General features: G+C 35.8%; 1 protein-coding gene across 1 annotated transcript in view; it reads right to left on the minus strand.

Moving 5' to 3' along the window:
* The window catches only part of LOC145671158 (uncharacterized), a 2,642,835-nt gene that overhangs the window by 1,764,852 nt on the left and 858,701 nt on the right, over positions 1–19,282 (minus strand). Inside the window, exon 4 of the mRNA XM_081739993.1 lies at positions 6,840–7,150. Within this exon, the coding sequence (XP_081596119.1) occupies positions 6,840–7,150 (311 nt within the window). The remainder of the gene's footprint in view (positions 1–6,839; positions 7,151–19,282) is intronic.

Genomic DNA, 19,282 nt, shown 5'->3' on the forward strand with positions numbered 1-19,282 from the left:
ATGTTGCATAACCGAAATTTTAACACAAATATATAATTTTAAAATATATATACTGCTTTGGTCAGTTGGAGTTTTATTAGTAATTTATCCTCATATTGAGTCTAGATCGCCCTGAAAATCTTTGGACCCCTGAAATAAATTTCTACGTACGTCCCTTCTAACGTAGATTGCATAATTAAACAGAATGTAAGTGTTTATAACAGTCTTATTACGTAAACTAACATACAGGCTTAAACAAGTAATGCGTACCTTAAACCATTTATTAGGTCCACGTTAGTGGGCCTTATAAGATTGTAATCTTAGCACCAGAACCGGCCCTAAGCAATTTGCAGCCTCGTGCAATGGCACTATTTGCTGCCCTCCATTTTGTCTAGAAAGAACAAATTTTAAAAGCCACGATTTTAAGCATGCTACCCGATCATAAACAACGAAGGGGAGGGAAAGTGCACTCGCACTCAGAAAGGCCTCAAGAATACAAATAGCATCTCGTTGTGTCTGTTTTTTCTTTAAACAATAATCTATTATGTTAGTGAAAGATAAAGATACCAGCTGAAGAAAGATAGTAATATTTTCTATAGAATTCAATATCGAGCTTCAATCTCAATATATCAGTTTGCAATTCCAGTGCAACTAGCTCTTTTATCTTTATTTCTTGATTTTCCTTCTACATCTGTTAATTTTTTTTAAAAAAATGTTTCCAGCTTGAATGCTAAGGAACTTGTTTATGACAAAGACAAGACAAGTTTCGATATCAAAACTGTGATAGAGGTGTTCGCTCCTGTCCAAGAATTGAGTTCTTGTATTTGACAACAATCAAGCCATTCCTTCTGGGATTTGTTTGACCATGTGTTTTAGTACTATGCATATGATCATAAACTAATTTGAGCTAAACATGATTTACGGAATGTAGTATTCAAATAGAAGGTCAGCTTAGTAAATTTAACTAGCATCATCATGAAGTATGTTTCCAAAAAGAAATATTTATTCTAAATAATATATTTAAAACAGATTTTGCCGCGCCGTGCAAATGCACGTGTTGCATATATGGTAGAGCCGACCCTGGTTAGCACATCTGTTACTCAACACGACAACTTGAGTAATGCAATCTTGGGAATTACAAACGCCTCTCGGGAGGGGGGAAGGGTCATGATCCTCTAACGACTATATACTCATTAATTACACTTGAAATACATGTTAGCTACATATGAATTACTGTAACTAACTTACACATTTTTGGCAACAGTGTCACTTTATTCACTCGCAAGTTAAGTTATTGGTGGGAGAGATTTTCTTCCAAAATTATTAAGCGGAGGAACTCTATTCAACTCCCCACAGGATTTCGCACTCTGTTGAATATTCCCCAAGACAGTTTCTAAACTCAATAACTTTAAAACTGATAGTTATTTAAATATGTATGTACGCCAAGAATGCATCCATTTCGAAAATTGTTTTTAAAATAAAATTTTATAGGGAGATACCGACTTTCATCTGTACAATAAATTTACGACAAGGTTAAGTAAGCACAGGTTTCAAAGGAATTTTGCTCAATTCATACTCAAAGTGAAAAAAAAAGATAAGCTGAAGTTTACGCTCAAATTTAAAATTTGAAAAGAGTTAATTTGAAATCATATTCACATCTTACGTATATACGTAAGCCTACCAGGCAAAATATAACGAAATAGGTCATCTTAACATGTTTATAGCGATCTGAAATGGCAGAATGCGTCTATATAATGCAATGTAAAGTATTGTGTGATACTTATTATTGTTTTAGACTTTTGAGGCTATATATGGATAACCAGTTTTACGACCTCTTATTTTTGTTCACAAATGATATTAATATGTTGGAAATGTGAAAAGAATGGCAAAAGCTATTGTATTTGGTCATGAACACAGTCATTCCCTGAAGGAGGGGGAGGGGGATCGTATTTTAGTTAGCGTTTCCAAGTACAGTCAGTACTTGAGGACTAATCCCGTCAAAGCAGCTATGGCAGAAAATATATGGGAAACTGTAGTCGTTGGCTCTGAGGTTTCCAATCACAAAACCTTTCCAAATCTTGAAAATAGAAAAACTGAAAATGAAATTCCGGACCAATCAACTAGGCTCCGAGCGAACGTTTCGACGAAATGTGCATATTTTTTTTGCATTTTCAGTCGTGTAAGCAAGGTACTTCCCAAACTGTCTGCCATACAAATGAAAGCCCGTGTGCCATGAGTTAAATAACGTCAACACTGAACTACAGAACAGTGGCGATTCACTATAGGGTATGGTTGGACAAATTCAGGTTCTGCGTGTATTTCAATGATGCTCCCCTGAAGTCATGAGGAAGACTGGAGATAGGAGGGATCGAAAAAATCGAAAGTTTGAGGACCCCTTTGCGGCAGTGCAGAAAAGTTGTGCCTGTATGTAAATATTACCCCTGCAAAAGTTCAGAAATTTAGGATAATATCTTCTGTTCTGATAGGGCCTATGAAGTTTCGAAAATTTGGTAAAAAGTAGGAAAAATCTAAAATTTTGTAAATTTTCAATAGAATCGTAGGCTCTTTCGCGGTAGTGGGGAAAAATTATACGTACATGTAGGTATTACCTGTGCGAAATTTCAAAACCCTAGAATGATATCTTATGTTCTGGCAGGGGGTGCATAATTTTGAAAATTCGTTGAAAAATTCAAAGCATTTATCTTTTCTTATTTTTTTAATTCTATACATTTATCACAGCATCTTTCATGATAGTAACGAAAAGTTGCGTTTACAAATATTTACTTACTATAAAAAGTTTCAGAACCCTGGGATAATATTTTCTCTTCTAACAGTTGGCCTGAAGTTACATATTTTTTCTTACTAGTACATGAGCCATATTCTTTCAATCACAATAACTAACTTGTTTCAAGTAAAGCAGCAACATTTTATAACTACACAGTTGTTAGGCTTCAAATGTTTCATTCATACAAATGTCTGATCGATTAGCATATTCATGTTTATGTTTTTAACAAACAGAAAAGTAAACAAATACATTATATAAAACTTACGGACTTTCAATTTCGAGTTCGTGAATTTTTTTCGCAAAGGTTTCACAATTTACATTTTATACTGACCCTTGAACCTGAATGATGGCATACTGTTTCTGGATTTCAAGGTAGTCCGAATGAAATGAGGCTTTCATGACCGAACTGGAGGCTTCCTTAACTAGTTGTACAGTTCTTTTAACATCTTGGGTGTGGTATGGGAAGTCAGTGAATGACCATTCAGTTCGAAACCTCTTCTTGCAGCGTTGTTTGCGGATCCTCGGATGTTATGTTATTCAAGACTGTAGTGGGGTCACTTGGGTCGTCTGCCAGTCGATTATGTCAATGTGGTCCTTAACTTCAGAATTTCTTTTAGGAATGTTGAATTTGCGAACACCATCAGCTTCACCTGTTGCTTCAACTTCTCTGGCTCTGGCTTTTATAATTCTTCGAGCTGCAAGTGTTCGAATATGTGTTCTTTCATCGGTTAGCATCGCAATCAGAATGTTTTCTAGAGATGCGAAGAAAACATTTCACGAAATCACATTGTCGAGGTGTGTTTTATCGAAATATCTAGAGGTCACAATGAATTGGTGAACGTGTCGAGCTCCATCCTTAATTTAATGATGGACTTTGATACGGAACCAAAATGGAACATTCACTCTCACAATGAACCCCACTATGGTGTTTAGGCTGTGCGACGGTTTCGTTGTGGAAACATACAGTCGTAAGATCCACATTCTAAATATTGGTTTTAAAAAATATTAATACAGTATGTTAAACTTGCAGTTAACCAGAAATTTCCAAGAATTGTGCTATATATTTTAAATTATGCTTTATGCTTTATTTTCTAAAATTATGCTTTTAAAATTAGTTTCTTCTGGACCCTTAGACAACCACAACTATGTTCAAGGTACCAACCATATGTGTAAATTGCTATTATGCTTTTTATGCTTTTGGGTTGCCCTACTTATTAGGAATGGATGGATCAATCGAAGGCATTTAATTGGCTCATATGTTACTAATGAAAGCTGCTCGCAGCCGTCCAAAGATTTTCTAATGCTGCCAGAATGAGACGAAGGGCCAGAAGTGGAACCATCAAGGAACTGGAACAAGTGATGAATTGTAATTCATTAAAATGAAGGGGCAAACAGACCATTGAACCAAGTTTGCCTAACTTCAATTCAAAGCGGTGCGGTACTCCATTATGTACTCCTGTGTTCAATGGGCGGTGTCCGGTGTTCCATAAAAAAAAAAAAAAACAATAACCTGTTGAGACCTCCGAGCATCTCTGTTGTGACATAATTGATAATATTTCCATAAATGTCCAGACTGGATCTAGAGGTAGGTGTAACGTGTCCAACGTAGACAGAAAGGGGTTCTTCACAAGAGAATAATATTCTTCCATTAATGCTCTCTGATAGTACTTCTCGCCAAGCTTTTCTCTTGACAATGTGTTATCAAGTCGACCATCAAAGACCTAAAATAAAACCATATGCATTTTCCAAACTCTCACAAGTTTTTTTTTTTTTTTTTTTTAATGCAGTACGAGATCTTTCTCTTGATATTTTGCTCTTGTCAACCACTAACGTTGTATCCGATGTACTGATTAGGCCTACAAGCACAAAACACCTGTGGCTATGGCAGCAGTGGCTTGAAGGGGTACCCCGAACCTTTGACTTAATATGGCGGTACTTGTAGGCTTAGTTCGCATTTGGGACATGCAGTTTGAGGTCTTCCGACATTCTCCTCCATTTCGTTTGCGTCTTCCTTCTCTGAGGATATTGAATTTGTTGTTCTGAACTGCATATCCGGCTGCGATAACGATGAGCCATGAAACGAGTTGATTCAGACATTACTTTCAGAACTACTACGAAGATGTTTGACTTTCTATTGAGACACTTGAATTATAATCGTTTCTTGCACATAGACCGGGCGGATACACATAAGTCGCTTTGTTCTTTAATCGGTCAGAAATGCCTGGTACTTTATTATCCTAGGGTTCTGAAACTTTTTATATAAGTTAAATATATGTAAACGCAACTTTTCGTTACTACTAAGAAAGATCCCGTGATAAATGTATAGTATTAAAAAAAAGTTAAATGTGAATTTTTCAACAATTTTCAAAATTTTGCACTCCCTTCCAGAACATATCATTCTAGGGTTTTGAAATTTGGCACAGCTAATACGTATAAGTAGGTACAACTTTTCCGCACTACCCCGAAAGGGCCTACGATACTATTGAAAATTTACAAAATTTTAGATTTTTTCTTTCTTTCTTTCTTTCTTTTTTCTTTTTCTTTTTTTTTTACCAAATTTTCGAAACTTTATAGGCCTTGCCAGAACAGAAGATATTATCTTAAGTTTCTGAAATTACGCAGGGTAATACTTACATGCGGGCACAACTTTTACGCCCTACCGCGAAGGGGTCCTCAAACTTTCGATTTTTCCGACCCCTCTTCTACTGGAGAAGTCTTCAACGTAAAGTATTTTCCAAGAACTATACAGAACGGGATGGATCTGTAGTGGTGTCTGATCACATGAACGCAGCAGACTGCGTTCTACTTTTGGTGACGGAGGTGTTAAAACTTGTCAAGTTTCTCCACTTTCGTCTCGTAAGGAGGCCTTCAGTTGTCAGAGCATGTGTACAACTAGGATAGTCGTATGTGCTCTTCCAGTAATTTGCATCGAATACACGAAATACTATTACAACTTTAGGTGATTGCTTTATAGTGTACAATAGCTCGAAGACACTAACTAATTGGTACATATTTTTTGAGGGCATCATACACGGCGCAATATTCTTTTTCCATACATCAGACACTTAATTGAGGGATGAAAATAATGGAAAAATACAGGAAGACATCTCTATATCTCGTTAGGCTAGTGATTCCAAGGTTGTTAAGAAAGATTCTATCAAAAAGCTGAAGAGGTGAGATTGGGTGAACGTGATATTCCTTCTATCTGTAGAATTCATTAAGTAACAAAAAGCACTCCAGTCTTTAGGGAGCTGTCATCACATTGATCAACAATATTTCTCAGTTGAATCTGCCATACGTTTCCCATGACATATTTGGACATGTGGATATAATGTCTACTACACATGAGGACAAATTTCCAGCATTAACTATAGCAATATGTTTGTAATTGTACATGTATAGCTTTGCAAGCTGTATATTAAATGTTGTCTCATGCAGTAGTATTCTTCAAAAGAAGAAAATAATTTTCCTTTTATGATTCAGAGATGTTACAATCCATGACTATTAGCGGATTTTCTTATTTCGATAAGAAAACCTGGAAACTCCAGGAGGAAGTGGCTATGTTTCAAACCTCGATAACCTTTCAACTACTAAACAATGTATCTCGAATCACAAAGAAACTATTTTAACCAGTGGCGCATGTAAAGGACGGTTTCCGGGATCTAACTTCCCTTTCTACAAAATACTATGGAGGAATATATGATTACTATAGGATATGTAAATGGAAAAAAATCACAATTATCTTGAAACCATATGGTCTTAGTACTTGAATCCCCTTTTTGATGACGTTCTCCATACGCCACTACTCTCAGTTCATCTTGATACAAAAAGATAATTTTAATACAAAAACCAAACATTTGTACCACCAAGAACCAATTCAATACATAATTTTTATTCCTAATATACCCGTTAGTTGATTTCGGATCTCAAGTATTTGATGGATACACATTTTAAAATTGTATCATTCTTGGACTTTTTTCTTTGCATAAATATAATGTTCTGAAGCGGAAAACTATGAATATTTTCTTCCCTAGCATTAGCTGGCAACACTGAAAAAATTTCACAAACAACTTACCATTTGTGTGTGCGAACAGTTTCCTTGTAAGCACGCCACGCTGGTCTCGAATGCAACTGCCCCTATTGAAGCTTTGTTCCCCTCCTCTGGGTCATTCAGCCCTCGATAGTGTAAGCTCCAGTGAAACTCGCGGGCATTTCCCTGATTCAGACAAACTCTCATCGTCACTTCCACTCCAGTGGGTAACATCCATTGGCTTGGATGCGCTGATGAACAGCAACCGTTGCAGTGAAATGCCAGCTGAATATCTGGCCATTTTGGAGGATAAACGCGAACTTGAATAATACGAGATATTTGTCCACGTTTCACCTCTGAAAATAGAAGAAAAGAAAACGAAAATAAATAATCAAGTATCGACTACTTAGTGTACATTATGCTTGCGTTTAAAAATAAACAAATAGTACTATTAAATATTAGTTTGACAAAAGAATGAATAAACAATATTAGAAGAGTAAAATGAAGTAATGATCTACTGTAATAGTACTGATCTCATAAATACCATAAACATAAGACAACATAGAGTCGACAATAAAAGAAAAGAAGAATATTCCTGCATATTGTTCATATTTTCTGAATCAACTAACCAACTGGATTATGATTTTCGGGAAATTACAGCGAATGTACACGGTATTCCAAAAGTCACTGTGCTGTCATATTTCACTGTAAAGAGAGGGCCATGGAGTATGGAATTAAACAAGTTTCGACTTATTGTGTATTGTGTTGTGTTGACTGGAAACCAATAGAAAATTACGTATGTTAGACGATCTTTGAAGTCTTGGGTTTTTGTCACTGCTACTTATATATATATATATATATATATATATATATATATATATATATATAAGGTAGGTGTGCGCAATTTTGCCATGACTGCAATTCTGCCAGGTGCCTGTATTTCCGAACACGTTGGCATAAGTCGGTAGATGGGGCAAGTGTATAGATAGATAGCGCATGATGAACATGTTTTGTTCCATTTCGATGGGTAGAAGCTAGGCGCGAAAAACAGGCAGTCAGAGAATGTGATAGACGTAGTGCTGTTATAAAATCGAGAACAACAAAATGCGGTCCATTGTTCCAGAAGGAAGGTTTGAAGCTGAGTGGTATGTATTGTATTGTGAAGACGAATGCTTTATGTCAACAATGATAAGGGTGATGTGACGTTGTGTATTGTACATTGGGAGTCATATTGTCACCCCATTTGTGTAGTCTTTCGAAGTGCTTGCAATTTCGCCAAGCAGAACAAAGGGTGCTGAAATTGGAACCTGGGCGAAGGAATATACAAATATACACCAGCAGCCTACAAGTACGGCCACACAGCATGTTTCTACCAATCAGACGTCCGATTATGATAGTGATTCAGGTACACAGAGCAATCGTAACTAGAGGAGAGACGCGTTTGCCAACATTATGTCTACCCCAAGGAGAAAAGTCACTACAAAGAATACGCGCAGAGCCATAAACAGTCGGGCTACCGTTACTAACAGATCATTATTTCCAGAAACAGATTCCAGGTCAAAAACATCAACGGGAACATCCAGAAGAACAAGGTCGACACAGCATGGGCTTGAGATTACAACCAAACATTCTAATAGTTGTACAAGTTGGTTTTGTTTTCTGTGTGCACAGAATTTTGTAAAAGACATGAGACTTTGTGAAAGTTTTGCATGTACTGTTCATGAAGAGTGTGTTGGGTTGGCGAAAGCAGATAAGGATTTTTTCTGTCTTCAATACTCTCTGTAACATTAACAAAAGTTCACTGTTATGTAACATGTGTTACTTAGTTTACTGTCAATACTAATCATAATAATAATAAATATTTACTAATGATTATATATTATGTTTATTAAGATATTCATGGGATGAAAAGTATTGTACCCAGTATTTGTTTTGTCGAGCGGTTTGACTTGTCACCTTTGTTTACAGTAGGGGTGGCAATAGGGTGTATGCAATTTCGCCAGTTGCATACTTTTTCTTTTGTATATGGAAGTACCATACAATTAGCGTACAGATTTTATTTTTGTCCCACAGATAACTTAAACCGTATACTATCCATTTCCAGTACGGGCGTACTCGCCATACCTATCAGGAATTTGCAACAGTCGTTCAAAGCTTAACGTGGCGAAATTGCACACACCTACTTTCTATATATATTACTAGCAGAATATCCGTTCTTCGCATGGGGAGAATATGTTTCATCTTGGACATAAAGGGCTAAATTTGGCTTTAAACGGCACAGGAAGTATCACTGTTCATCTCAGCAACCACCAAAAACTATTGATTCGACACTAATGTTGGTAATTTTCGATCATGTTGAAATATTTTCCTTCTCCCCAAATCGCAAAGTGAAATGATAGAAACCATCCCAGGCCCGAACCTCATCTATGTTGAAAATTTGATCGAGATCGGTCGGGTGATTCGAGAGTTATAAAGTCACAAACATAGAACATAGTCACTTTCATTCTTTCATTATATATATATATATATATATATATATATATATATATATATATATATATATTGTAAAACTTTGTCTCATATAAGATTTTTGGGTAGAGCATTTAATAAAAAGAGCGTCCGGAATCGACTTCCACTACCCGTTTTATTATAAAACTTTTCTTTATAAAAGTATTTTTACAAAATACTATCAAATTGATCTTTCTAGAATCAAGGTGAGTTATAGGTGGTCTTTGACCGTAAGGTCGCAGACAGGATCTCCAACAGAGCCCCGAAGCAGGCAAAGAGGAGTGGATTTTAGCTGCCCAAAGGTCCGAAACAAGCAGTGGGTAGATTAGATGGCCAACAGAACCCCGAAGCAGACAACGCGGCTGAGGTTGGGATTCCCAGTCAGAGCCCCGAAGCAGGCAAAGCCAGGAAAATGATAGGCGTAGTCCCGAAGCAAACTAGAGGCCCTGGGGTTAGGTTACTCCTAAAGTCCCGAAGCAGACAATAGGAGGGTCACCAGAAAACTGGTGTCGAGTTGCCTTCGTCCATCCAATTTATAGGGTCCTTTTGGGTGGCGGTGACGCTGCTCCTCCGATGTTGTCTTCTGCTCCATGGGAGGGGCCAGAAGCCGTCGTCTGTATGTGATTATAGGTCCCTCTGGTGGGAGATCCTCTTGCTGAACCATGTGGTGGTGTTTGTAAACATTGATGCGTGTAATTGCTTGTTTACGACATCACATAGGATATTACAATATATATATATATATATATATATATATATATATATATATATATATATATATATATATATATATATATATATATAGAGAGAGAGAGAGAGAGAGAGAGAGAGAGAGAGAGAGAGAGAGAGAATGCCCGAGCAATAAGGACGAATTTGAATTTCGCACCATTTTGTCATATGACAGTTGGCAGCCGTGGTTTTACCATGTTTTTTTTATCCTCTATCCTTCCGATTAATAGCCTGTGTGGTGAGCATTGTTGGTTGGTGTTTATTTCGGTATGGAGCATTTTATAACAAAGCAACGCATCCAAGTGATTAAAAGTTATTACAAAAACAAGGAAAGTCCCACAGCAACCGTTCGAGATTTGCGTGTGACACTTGGATGCAATGTTGCTCCTACTGAATCATCAGTTCGGAAGTTGGTCCTGAAGTTTGAGACAACGGGTTCAGTGTTAAACGTTAAGCAAACTAGAAGACCGCGTTCTGTTCGAACAGAAGAAAACATTGCTGTCGTGCGTGACAGTGTGGCCGTAAGCCCCATGAAATCAGTTGGCCGACGAGCTCAGACGAGCTCAACAATTGAATTTATCACCAAGTTCACTGCATGAAATCCTGTCGAAAGATCTGAGAATGCATGCAAACAAGATTCAACTTACACAAGAGTTGAAGCCTACAGTACAGATCATGGAAAGATACATCGATTTGCTCAATGGGTATTGGCTCGACAAGCGGAGAACGAGAACTTCACGACAAGAATAATTTTCTTAGATGAGGTACACTTCCATCTCAGTGGGTACGTCAATAAGCAGAACTGCAGAATTTGGGGTACAGAAAATCCACAAGTGACTGTGGAAAAATAGATGCATCCTCAACGCACGACTGTGTGGTGTGGGTTCTGGGCAGGAGGAGTGATTGGCCCGTACTTTTTAGAAGACGATGAGGGAGGTGGCGTCACTGTGAACGGCGACTGTTACAGACACATGCTTTCAGATTGTTTTTTTCCCAGTTTTGGATGAAATGGAAATTGAAAATGACGATTTTTGGTTTCAGCAAGATGGTGCGACCTGTCACACATCCCGTGAAACAATTGGTCTGCTGAATGAAAAGTTTCCTAAAAAAATATCTCTTTGCTAGGAAATCAGGAATGGCCTGCCATATCATGCGATCTTACCCCTTGTGACTTTTTTTGTGGGGATTGGTGAAATCTAAAGTATATGTGAACAAACCACAAACAATACAACAACTGAAGGATGAAATTAAGAGGGTTATTAACGGTATCACACCAGATGTTTGTGAACGCGTCATCGCAAATTTCAATGAACACATTGTTCATTGCCGTGCAGCATTGGGTGGTCATATGCCGGATACAATTTTTCATACATAAATGTGAGAAGCTACTCAATGTGTTTATAAATTTTTTCCAATATATTTTATATTAGTTTTATAGCACTTTAATATTCGTCCCTATTTCTTGGACTCTCTCTCTCTCTCTCTCTCTCTCTCTCTCTCTCTATATATATATATATATATATATATATATATATATATATATATATATATATATATAACCTAGTACTAACCATCTGATCTATATGACGGTTTCAACTGCACAAAGACTTTTGGAACACACACACGTATCTTCCGTACGTCGAGGAAAACAGCAATCCAGTTGGTTACGTTACTCCATTAATATACAAACAAAAACCATGTGTTTATTAAATGACTAATAAATGCATTAGCTGATTACTGTGCGTCAAAGGTAATGACAGAAATATGTACTATACTCTCTCTGTGTAAAATACAGGCAATGATTTCCTTTTGTTTTCATTCCAGTAAAACATTAATTTAACACAAAAATATAAATCAACATACTCGTGGTCTACCAAGCGATGATTTTCAAATATAACGTTGCTCTAGGAAACATAATAGTAATTTCGTAGGCATTATTGTGGTCTAGGGAACACATGGTTATATTCTATAAACCATGAGGATATAATCATGACATATTAAACATAACTATAGTTCAAAGGGCAATCATAATCTAGAGGACATTATCATGGTTTAATAAATATAATTGGTCTAGAGAATATAATCATAATCTAGAGAATATTATCACGATATGTAAACACAAACATGGTCCAGATAACAATCATAATCTAGGGAAAATTACCCAGATATCATGGTTTAATAAACATAATCGTCGACTAGAAAACGTAATCATAATCTAGAGAATATTATAATTGTATAATGAATATAATTGTAGTCTGAAAGATACAATCATAATTTAGAAAATACTATCACGTATTTATGATCATAATTATATTGTAAAGAATGTACCATAATTTAGAGAGTATAATCATGTTTTAATGGACGTACGTGTATCTAGGGAAAGTAATCACAATCTAGAAGGTACACTTATGATTTAAAGGACGTAATCATGGTTTAGAGAACATAATACTAATGTAGAGAACATCATGGTATAATAAAATTAATTGTTGTTTACAGAATGATCATAATTTAAATATTATTTTATGGGTTAATGAATATAATCGTATTGTAAAGGACCTACCACAATTTAGAGAACACAGTAATAGTTTAACAGACGTACGTATCTGTAGTCTGAGGACACACATATGTGGTCTAGATTAGTGAACATTAATCTAGAATATATGGTGTAATGGACATACTTATGGTTTTGAGGACGTAACCATAATGTAGTGAATATTATAATAAATATAATCACAGTCTAAAGGACATTATCATGTTTAATGAATATAATCGTGACATAGAGAACAATCATAATATAGAGGATATTATCATTCTTAATGAACATAATTGCGATCAAGAAAACATAAAATTTAGACGATATTATTATGGGTTAGTGAACATAATTTTTGACTAGAGGAAGTGTCACAATTTAGAGAGAATATGGTGAAATGGAAGTATCTGTGAGCTAGAAGATATAACTATAATCTATAAGTTATATTTGTACGTGTGGTCTAATGAACATAATCGTGGTTTAGGGAACGTAAATATAATTTACAGTACAAATCATAATCTAATGAACAACTGTATAGTGTGAAACTAAAGAAATTATCTGCTCAATATTTTGAAAATAGTTCCTAATTTTTGGAAATGAGACTATTTTTGATAATATTAAACTTAATAAAACAAAATAATGATTATACTAACTGGAAGATCTCAGCTTAGCAGTAACGACTGTTTCACTATAGACATTTATATCGTCCTGAACATATAATTTTAAACAGTTCTATAAATGTGACATGCTTTAAGGTGAACGAACGCAAGGTAAGAATTTTCATCCGGGAGAGAAACTTATTTCCATCTTCACATTAAATATCGATTCCAATCCTTGTAATACACCACTCGTTGTCAAGATTTCTTTTCTCTCCTCCGACCGTTGTATCTACTTCTTCCTTCTCCCCTTCCTACTCTTCACTTTCCACTCATACCATTTTTGCTCCTCTGCCACATTATATATACTAAAAATTTCTCCATTTCTGGGAGAATTTAACCCCACCTCAACCTGCTGCCTTCCTACTCCCCCATAAAGTCATCTCGTTCGCTAAGCTTTAAGTTAATTCCTCGTTAGATCTCACAAGGCAAAAGCAAGGACGATTCACGCGAAGTCCCATTTATCGTGATTTATTAGCCTTGTAATTTCCCGTACGGAAGGTTAACACCACGTACGATATTTCGACCTCACATAAATGTATTATATATATATATATATACATTTTCTGTTACTGTGTGGAATGGGGGAGACAGAGGGGTTAGGAGGTGAGGGAATACACTTGCAAACAAATATAGCTATTATGTAGCTCAGAAGAGAAAATACGGGACAGAGAGAAAAGTGTGGGTTGTTATTTATTGCAAATTGGACTCAAATGTTTTTCCACATTTTATTTACTGTTTTCGTTTAATTTTGTGTAGTAAGAGAGAGGGGGACCCAGAAGAAAATTACGGACACTAGAATGTATTTTGAGTATTCTTTACATGAATAGAACTAATTCGAGCACGGACAAGTAGCTAAAGTTGGTACTTCGTAATCCGGAGATCTCGGATTCGAATCTCACGGCATCCATAACTTTTTTTAAAGATATTCGCCAGTTCCACCAAAGTGGTCGTCTTTTCTATTAATTTTCCATATTCTTGTTAATTTTCCTGTATGAAATGACCTTAAGGTTCAATCTAAAGTTTTGTTAATAAAATAAATAATAATATTCAAATCAGAAAGTTTGATACTAACGTTTTACAGAGATGGCTCAAGAAAGTTTTTGTGAACACGATGTTTTCTTCTGTTGTTTAACAATAAAAATGGGTATTCTTGGCTGGCAAGAGCACTAACAATAGAAACTAACACAATACTAAAAGAGGAAAGTAAACAGGATTTAATATTATAAGAACACTCTCTTGCTGATTTCTGCGACAGCGTAATTTCTAAAGAAATCACAAACGTAAGGCACTTCGAGCAAAATATATCAGAAAGGTCTGGTTCTTTAAAATCAAGAGTTCATAAGGGAAAAAAGGATCCGAAAATTTTCTATTAGATTTTGATCATTGCGGGATTTATTCTAGGTCTTTCATTTGGTCGTTTCTTGCCTTTTTCTCATTGAACTTTGGATAGAACCCATTTGAAACGTAGGACCTAGTATAAGGAAGCATACAGTACTTTGCAAATAGACAGAGAATAATCGTAAATATTGTAAAATTTCGTCTTTGAGTGTAGAGCTAAAAGATGGTACACGGACATTTTGGACTTTTCCCAATCACCTTTTTATTATAAAAAGTTTCCTTTCATACAGTAGTAGTAAATATTACAGATTAAACATACTAAGGTCCTCTTGCGTCCTACAGAAGGGGATAAAATTCAGAGACCAGGCGCCCTATGGAGTGGTGAGGTGTTTGCAGAACCCCAGCAAAAGAAACTCTCACTGATAAGGCGTCCTACAGAGAGGAAGTGATGATCAATTGGTGGAGATTGATGCCTTCTGCGATGACGTGGCTCCTTTTATCCAGAAATATTGCTGACTTGATTAATCTTCGTCACTTGGCGATCATTGACGATGGTTGACGACATTATCTTCATGGTTGTCGTCTCAAGTGTGATTACAGCCAGCACGTGGTGTTGGAATCACGTGTAGAACCTTGAAACGTCATTGTTAAATACAGGGTTGTACCTCAAAACATTGCCAGGAGTAATTATTCCATAAAACTGATTCTTTCATATCAACTTCTGATCCTTATTTTATAAGATCTCACTATCCCTTTAATCAATATCTTATATCGCCAAGAATTCGCCGTGGTCAACTCTAAAGTATTATTGGCATTTAACAACAAATACGGTCGAAAGACAGGATATACCAGTATACCAATTTGACAGATATCACTTAGTTGAACAAAATGGTATATGCCAGTAGAAAAGCTCATGTGTAATGTACAAAAAAATCTAGAAAAAAATATTTTTGAACACTTACAAACTGATACTATACAAGAACCATACTACATATTCTGGCGAAACCGATACTAAAATATACACTCATGAACCATTCATTATGACACTCAATAGATGACAGTACATACAAGTATAGTTAACGAGACAACGCCCAAAATTATCATTAATTCTTAAAATTTAATTTTCATTGAAAGAAAATATTGTCCAGAAACGAAATACATATCACAAAAAACTCAACAAAATGTGTTGCTTTATGATAAACTCACATGCGTAGGTTTCAATACAGAAGAGGAAAAACGAATTTTTGTAGTGCTAAAAGGTATGTCATTCATTACTAAACCTTTCTATTTCATGTGTGCTCTCGGAAAATATGTGAAACATACTTCGGCCTCACTCCTGCCGCTCTCCTACGAACGAAACCTCCCCTTTGCTTTGGAGGAAAGAAGTGAATGACCTCGTCTGTGTTGCCAATTTGTTATTCAGTCGTTAAGTCTTGGCGAGTAAAGATCGTAGGCTACTTAGAATGTCTAACAAGACAGTGCACAGCGGAGCTCGTGAAATAGTTCAACGTGGTAACCCTGTCCGCATCCAGCTATTAAAGGATATCGGCCACAAGAACTTGTAACTCCTCTTTCTAGGAACACACGGGCAAACACACATCGACAGCAGCACCAGAAGGGGCACACCTGAAACAGAAAGGCTCTAATATGATGCAGTGGATAATTCTTATTCTGTTGGAATAATTTATTTATTTGAAACTGGGAAACAGGGTTTGATTTCAGGTAGTAGTTTATGTAACAGCTGTAGCCTACTAGATCTCATGTGCTCTAGAAGATCAAAAGAACTGCTAAAATTCCAAAATAATACTTTCGTTAGTTCCATTAATTTACTTTTGTTAGTTCCGTTAGTTCTATAACGTAAATTCCACTAAATTTCAATAATCAGATGATTCCTTTTCGTATGTATAGAAACATTCACACTATAGTATATTAACTATTTTGTTCGGACGTTTCTTATGAACATTCCACTTGGTCAAAGAGATTGAGAGACTTTTTGAGTAATTTACAGTTTTATTCCCATATTTGGAATGGAATTCTGTTCGAAGACCTGATGTGTTATATTTTATTACATTAAAATTATTAAGAAAGTTTAACCTGGTTTCATCCAACTTTGAGTAACTCAATTTACGTTTGTATGACAAAGCGCAAAGCTCTTTATGGAATTACGATAATTTAGAAATTGCAATACTATTTACTTATGAACGGTGTCTCATTAGGTCAAACAACTTTTTATAGATTAATTGAATGATATATGCCTTCCATGTAAGAAAAGTGTTTCAATCACAAATAGAGTATGCAGGCTACAAGTTTTACTAGGTCATTTGTTAATTCAACTAAATACCGTATGTGCTGTATACTGTCTCAGAAATCCAAGTCAGTTGCTAGGGAAATATGATGCTTTGTTCAAATGGTAAGCCAGCCAGAGATTTGTTCAAATATTAGGTTATATAGTAATTGCAGACACCTATTAAATTTAAAATGTTACTTAGTTATATCTAACATTACGCGTAAAATTCACATCAACCAGTTAGTTATATCTGGTTGATGAGAATTTTACGCGTAATGTTCCTTTGCAACACAAATTTTCTATAAGCCGTGAATCAGAACAGCTTAACATTGGATTCAACAACATGGGCTTCTGCTATGTTGAAGTCTTGTATACTAACCATATAGTCAGGAGGAATCCTTCAAGAAATGTATGTTATATTTTCAGAACAGAAAATACACTGAAGAAGAAGATACAATGATACAAGGATACAAGAATTTGGTATATCGTAGGAAAATATATCGTAGGTATATCGTAGGTATATCGTAGGAAGATCTTGTACGGATTCATTCCATTGACTATCTTTTACTCTCAGGATCGAAATGTAATAGCCAGGTTACATCACACGTTACGACTCTACGAAAGAATTCTGGACAATCCTCAGAGAAACACTGCAAATAATAGTCACGTTCGTCCATATTTGAATAATCTCTCTGACCAAGAACTGTTTAGTCCAGCGAGCACAAATTTATCCGTACCAGATCGCTGGATTATTTCTGCTATACCTGTGTGCTCCATGATTTGTTTCGTGGTAATGTATTTGTCTCTTTGGACGAGTTCTTCAATAAAGGGTGCCTTTTTTATCGGTTGTAATGGTTGACAACGTACCTGATAGTGGCTGGTTCTGGATGTTGTAATCACCACGCCGAAACCTCTGAAGTCATCGACACACATTACTTTGATTATTCTTTGTCCCATACATTAGCATGAGCTTACTATGGATCGATGTTGCTGACTTATCCTCGAATTTGTAGAGAAATTTGATAACTGAAACTAGTCGTAGTAGAGTGCCACGTTGCTCATTTATAGTGACTTAACTGCAACAAGAGCAAATAAAATTAGTTATGGGTTGGGTAATAAAGGACCAATGCTTCTACCTACAAAATTCCATTTCTCTAGTGCTTAGTATTGCAGCGCTACAATGGAATATGTGTTACTTTCTAATCAATCTTTGTACAGACATGTAAACAAAGGGACAAACTTACCAAAGTTAAGGCAGATCACTAAAAAAATATATGTACTTTTAATTACCAAGGGCCGCGTTGGCTCAGTGGTTGGGCGTTCACCTCTGGTGCATGGGGTCCTTGATTGGATCCCAGCTCGTGCCAAGTGAGATTTGTAGTAGACAAACACCGTGTGAATGGGTTTTCTCGGGGTTCTTCCTTTTTCTCCCACATTCTTCATTCAACTATTTTCATTCATTTCTCATCATCACCGTCTCGTTTACTCTAGCCAGCATAAACGTGGGATGTAAAATTTAAAGATTTCATTTCATTAAAAAAAAAAAAAATACCAATAAAGTTAAGCAACTTCAATAAGTGTTGTAATGTGTTCAAGAAAAAATGCATTGAGTTTAGCAGGAAGAAAACTAATACTTTTGTTTGTTCGAAATGTTTAGTTTGAAGAGACTTCGGTTTCGTTATTGGTTCTAGTATTTGTAATCTATTACATTGGATAGTTTGACTTTAGTTTCATTTCCTTTTTATCACGTGTGCTTTTAAACACTAAAGAAGAAAGTTTTGTTCAGAAGCAAATTTAATATTAGAAAAAATATGAAAGTGATAGAAAACGAACTAACTGTTTCAACTAAATGATAAAAAATTAAAAAATGGAAATGACTACAAAAAAAATCAATCGGATTTTCCTGCGTTAAGATTTAATCCCTGAGCGTTTAGATTATATATCGAATACGCTTCCTCGTTCATTTTGAACTGAATACCTGAATGTGAAATAGGCAGCTCTCTCAGCATGACCGGGATTTGAGCTGATTTCATAATATTTGTGTTACTTGAAATTTTATTTTGTTTTCGTTTCATGTTTGTATTGGTATATCGTTTTTAAGGAATTTGGTTTTATCAAAAACCTTTTTTTAAATCTGTCTGTGTGTCCATCCAGGAGAGAAAATATCACGAATTACTTAGCAATCATTATCATCATCATAAATATTCTGCCATTATTCACTTGCTGCAACTAAGAATCTTCCATGCTCCATGTTAACCTTTTCGTCTTCATCTACGATTTTTCTCTTTTGAAATCGTCCATCAATTGCAGCCTCCTTCTCCCCTCCCTTTCTTTCCTGCCACCATACCCATTCGCACGTCCCTAATGATGTATTTCCGTTTTAGCTAATGTTGCAACCACTTTCTCTTCCTTTTCTCAATAATATTTAAAATTGTTC

This window comes from Thermobia domestica, chromosome 15 (genome assembly GCF_964235325.1).
Source record: "Thermobia domestica chromosome 15, izTheDome1.hap1.1, whole genome shotgun sequence".
NCBI lineage: Eukaryota > Metazoa > Arthropoda > Insecta > Zygentoma > Lepismatidae > Thermobia > Thermobia domestica.